The following is a 3403-nucleotide window of genomic DNA, read 5'->3' on the forward strand; positions in this document are numbered from 1 at the left end:
CTGTCTCTATGTCCAAATCTCCAAATCTTTCTGAATCTCTCCGTATTGATTTGGACGGTTCTGATTCAATTCAGAAAGATTAAAGGGTCTCCTGATTTGATTCACATTCGGAAATTTGGCCACCAAATTGGGCCGAATCTCCACCAAATTGAATCAGGGACTGAAGCTTTGCACAGCCCTACTGCAAAGGCTAGATCTGGAAGGAACAGATCACACTTTCTCCCATCGGTTCATGGGGGCACAGAGATGCCTGCACTGGCAGGCTGGGGACACTCCCACATGCCTCCTGCCATGGGACACTGCTGAAGGCACCTGAGTCCAGCCAATCAGTGACCACACTTGATTAACTGCTGGGCACATGCCCCCAATCCCTGATGTCAGCCATAGGGAGGGGGTCAGCTAGCTGAGAATCTCTCCCCAGCCTTGCTCCCCCCACCCCACACAGCTGCCAATGGTGGTGGAGGGAGGAGTTGGGGGGAAAGAGGAAGCCTCTGCCCCTGCCTTCTCCAGCCAGAACTGCTGTGGGGAGTTGGGGAACGCACTGCAACGGGCTTTCTCCCCTCTCCTGCTCAGTGGCCCAGCTAGGGTTGGGGAACACAACCCTATACCCTGCCAGCTGTTGGGGTGGGAGGATGGGGGGAAAGTGGAGGATCCCAACTCCCTAGCCAGAAGCTCTGGGGATCATGCTGCAGGGTCATGCCATGTGGTGGTTTCTCCCCTGTTGCCCAATGACTGGCTCAGCTGAGAGCCCCAACCACTGATTAATCACGTCTTAAGTGTAACCTTGGATAGGGACCTGTGAGATAGACCTGTATGTGGGTCAGAAATGTCTAATCTAACCGATGGAACCACAGGATCTTAGAGCACGCTCAGCTTGAGAATCTAGCCCTGGCCACCTGCACGGATCTCACTGTCACTTCATTTGACAGCCCTCTGGTGTGCGCCTTGCTTGACAGGGAGCTGCATGCTGTATGGGTTGCAGAGCTCCAGGTTGCAGTGCGATTAACTTGGTGTCCCTGCTCTGTAGTAACTTTGCCCAAAGCTCCCTTTGGAATAAGAAGTTGGCAAGTACCTTATACCACACATCTATCCTGTTGGGAAGATTTATTAGAGAGTAAATACATTTTAAACAAATTTTAATAAAGATTTAATAAAGATTTATTTGAGAGTAAACCTAGACCAAGGGGCTTGGTAATGTTGTCAAGAATGTATGGGTTTTTGCTGAATCAGACCTGCTAAGCTAGAGCTGTCCAACTGGTGACCCACTGGCCTCATCTAACCCTGCTGCCTCTCCCCAGTTGTTCCTGCTGCTATGGCAGCCAGGGTCTGCAGGCTTCCCCTCTATCTTTTGGGTTTTTCTTCCTGCCCCCAACTGCTGGGGTTGGGGCACAGTAGTGGGAGGACACCATCTGAGGGGCAGGAGCAGAGCTGGGTTGCCCATACAGCAAGGGAGGGGCTGGTGGTCTGTGATGCATGTGTAGCCAGGAGGGAGGTAAGGACAACTGGGCTGCCCAGGCCCCCTTCATGACAGGGGCCACTCACATGGCAGAGGGGCCTGTGGCACATGCAGCATTCATCCCAGGGGCCTGTGGGCCATATGGCATATAACCACTCTCCATTCAGAAGGTGGACATTCATGCAGTAAGCAATCATTTCTGAATTATTCCTGACAAACTGCATACAGGGTACTGGGAGAAGTGCAAACGGCTCTATATCATCACCTTTTGGGGAATTGGGCACCGGAAATGTGCAATAGACCTTCACATTGTTGCTTCCTGGTCTTAGTGTAAACCTTAATAATCTTCCAGGCTTCTCCTGTTTGTCCAAGTCCTTTTGTTCTAAGTATGTTGTGAAGGGGCTGGAATCTTTATGCAGTTTGACTCTATAGCCCCAGATGCAAGTTTTCTAGTTTACTGTAGCCCATACACAGGCAAGTGCTTCCTTTTGTCTGACTGAGCATTCCTATCAGCTTCCGTAAGGTTTTCTTGAAGCAAATTCAAAGGCTTCTCCGTGTTGTCTGTGGCAGTCACAATTGTAGGTAATCCAGAGTCACAGAGTATAAAACATTTTCTCATTCCAAATCTGGTCTGCACAGCAGTTGTCCAGGACAAGCTTGAGTTTCCAAGAAGTGGTTGTAATGGCTGTGTGACTAAAGTAAATTTTGGAATAGACTTTGCATAATCATGACTAAAGAGCCAGAAAAGAGTGATTTGTATAGAGCTTTTGGATTTCATGCATGTTGGATAAGGGTCTTTGCTGGGATTTGGGAGATATACATTCAAACCCCAATGGATGAAGAGGGCCTAAAACCTGGGTGCCCTACTACCTAAACAAATGGCCTATTCCCTAAGCTATTGAGAACAGGGGAAGTAAGATCTAAAACAGGCTAAATAACCCCAAATGCCACTTATATGTCTAACAGTGGTCATGGATGTACTACTTACCCTCATAAAGCGTGATTTTATTTGGGCCTGCATATCTATCTCAGGGAGGCAGATTTTGCTAGGAGGGTAAGGCACCTGAAGAGATGTGCTGTGATGCTCAGCATTGCCATGTATCAGTCCCTTTGTCTTTCTGGAAGATATGCTTTAGCCAAAGACACATAACTTGGATGTGTACAGGAGTTACTAGAAGACAGTTAAAGCTGTGTGATATATAGGAGGGCTTATCTAAAAGTATCTTCTAGCCTCAAAACATCTGAAAAGCTTGTTAAGCTGCTGTACCACACAAGAGATCTTCTGGAAGCAAAAGAAAAGCATGAAAAGTTTGAGTTTTCAGATAAGCATTTTACATATAGTAATTGCCCTCTAAAGGAGGTGGACCAGGAGTGGCCGATTCAAGGCAACTTAAGATGTGGGGGGAAGTGGGCACGCTAGAAGGGAGGAATAGGCTGCAATCAGACCTAGACAGGTTACAGGGGTGGGCGGATGAGAACAGGATGGGTTTCAACACTGACAAGTGCAAGGAGCTGCACCTGGGGAGGAAGAGCCAGCAGCATACCGACAGTCTGGGAACTCCCTTCTCATCAGCAGAGAGGCAGAGATGGGTTTCAACACTGACAAGTGCAAGGTGCTGCACCTGGGGAGGAAGAGCCAGCAGCAGACCTACAGGCTGGGGAACTCCCTTCTCATCAGCACAGAGGCAGAAAAGGATCTTGGAGTCATTACTAATGCCAAAATGAACATGGGCCAGCAGTGTGGGGACGCGGTCAGGAAGGCCAACCGCACCTTGTCATGCATCCACAGATGCAACACGAGCAGGTCCAAGGAGGTGATCCTCCCCCTCTATGTGACACTGGTCAGGCCTCAGTTGGAGTACTGCATCCAGTTCTGGGTGCTGCACTTCAGGAGGGATGTGGACAACAAGGAGAGGGTCCAGAGGAGGGCCACTCGCATGATCAGGG

At 49.3% G+C, this 3403-nt stretch overlaps 1 protein-coding gene across 3 annotated transcripts in view; it reads right to left on the reverse strand.

The window, feature by feature from the left end:
* Window positions 1-1089: 1089 nt before the first annotated feature.
* The window catches only part of LOC102377161 (cytochrome P450 2K6-like), a 12630-nt gene continuing 10316 nt past the window's right edge, over window positions 1090-3403 (reverse strand). For 2 of the 3 annotated variants that reach the window (XM_025195617.1, XM_025195619.1), the window contains exon 4: window positions 1090-2149. In XM_025195617.1, the coding sequence (XP_025051402.1) occupies window positions 1911-2149 (239 nt within the window). In that variant the 3' untranslated portion in view covers window positions 1090-1910. The remainder of the gene's footprint in view (window positions 2150-3403) is intronic. The other variant, XM_025195620.1, reaches the window with a different exon arrangement.

This window comes from Alligator sinensis, unplaced genomic scaffold (assembly GCF_000455745.1).
Source record: "Alligator sinensis unplaced genomic scaffold, ASM45574v1 scaffold1694_1, whole genome shotgun sequence".
Taxonomy (NCBI): Eukaryota; Metazoa; Chordata; order Crocodylia; family Alligatoridae; genus Alligator; species Alligator sinensis.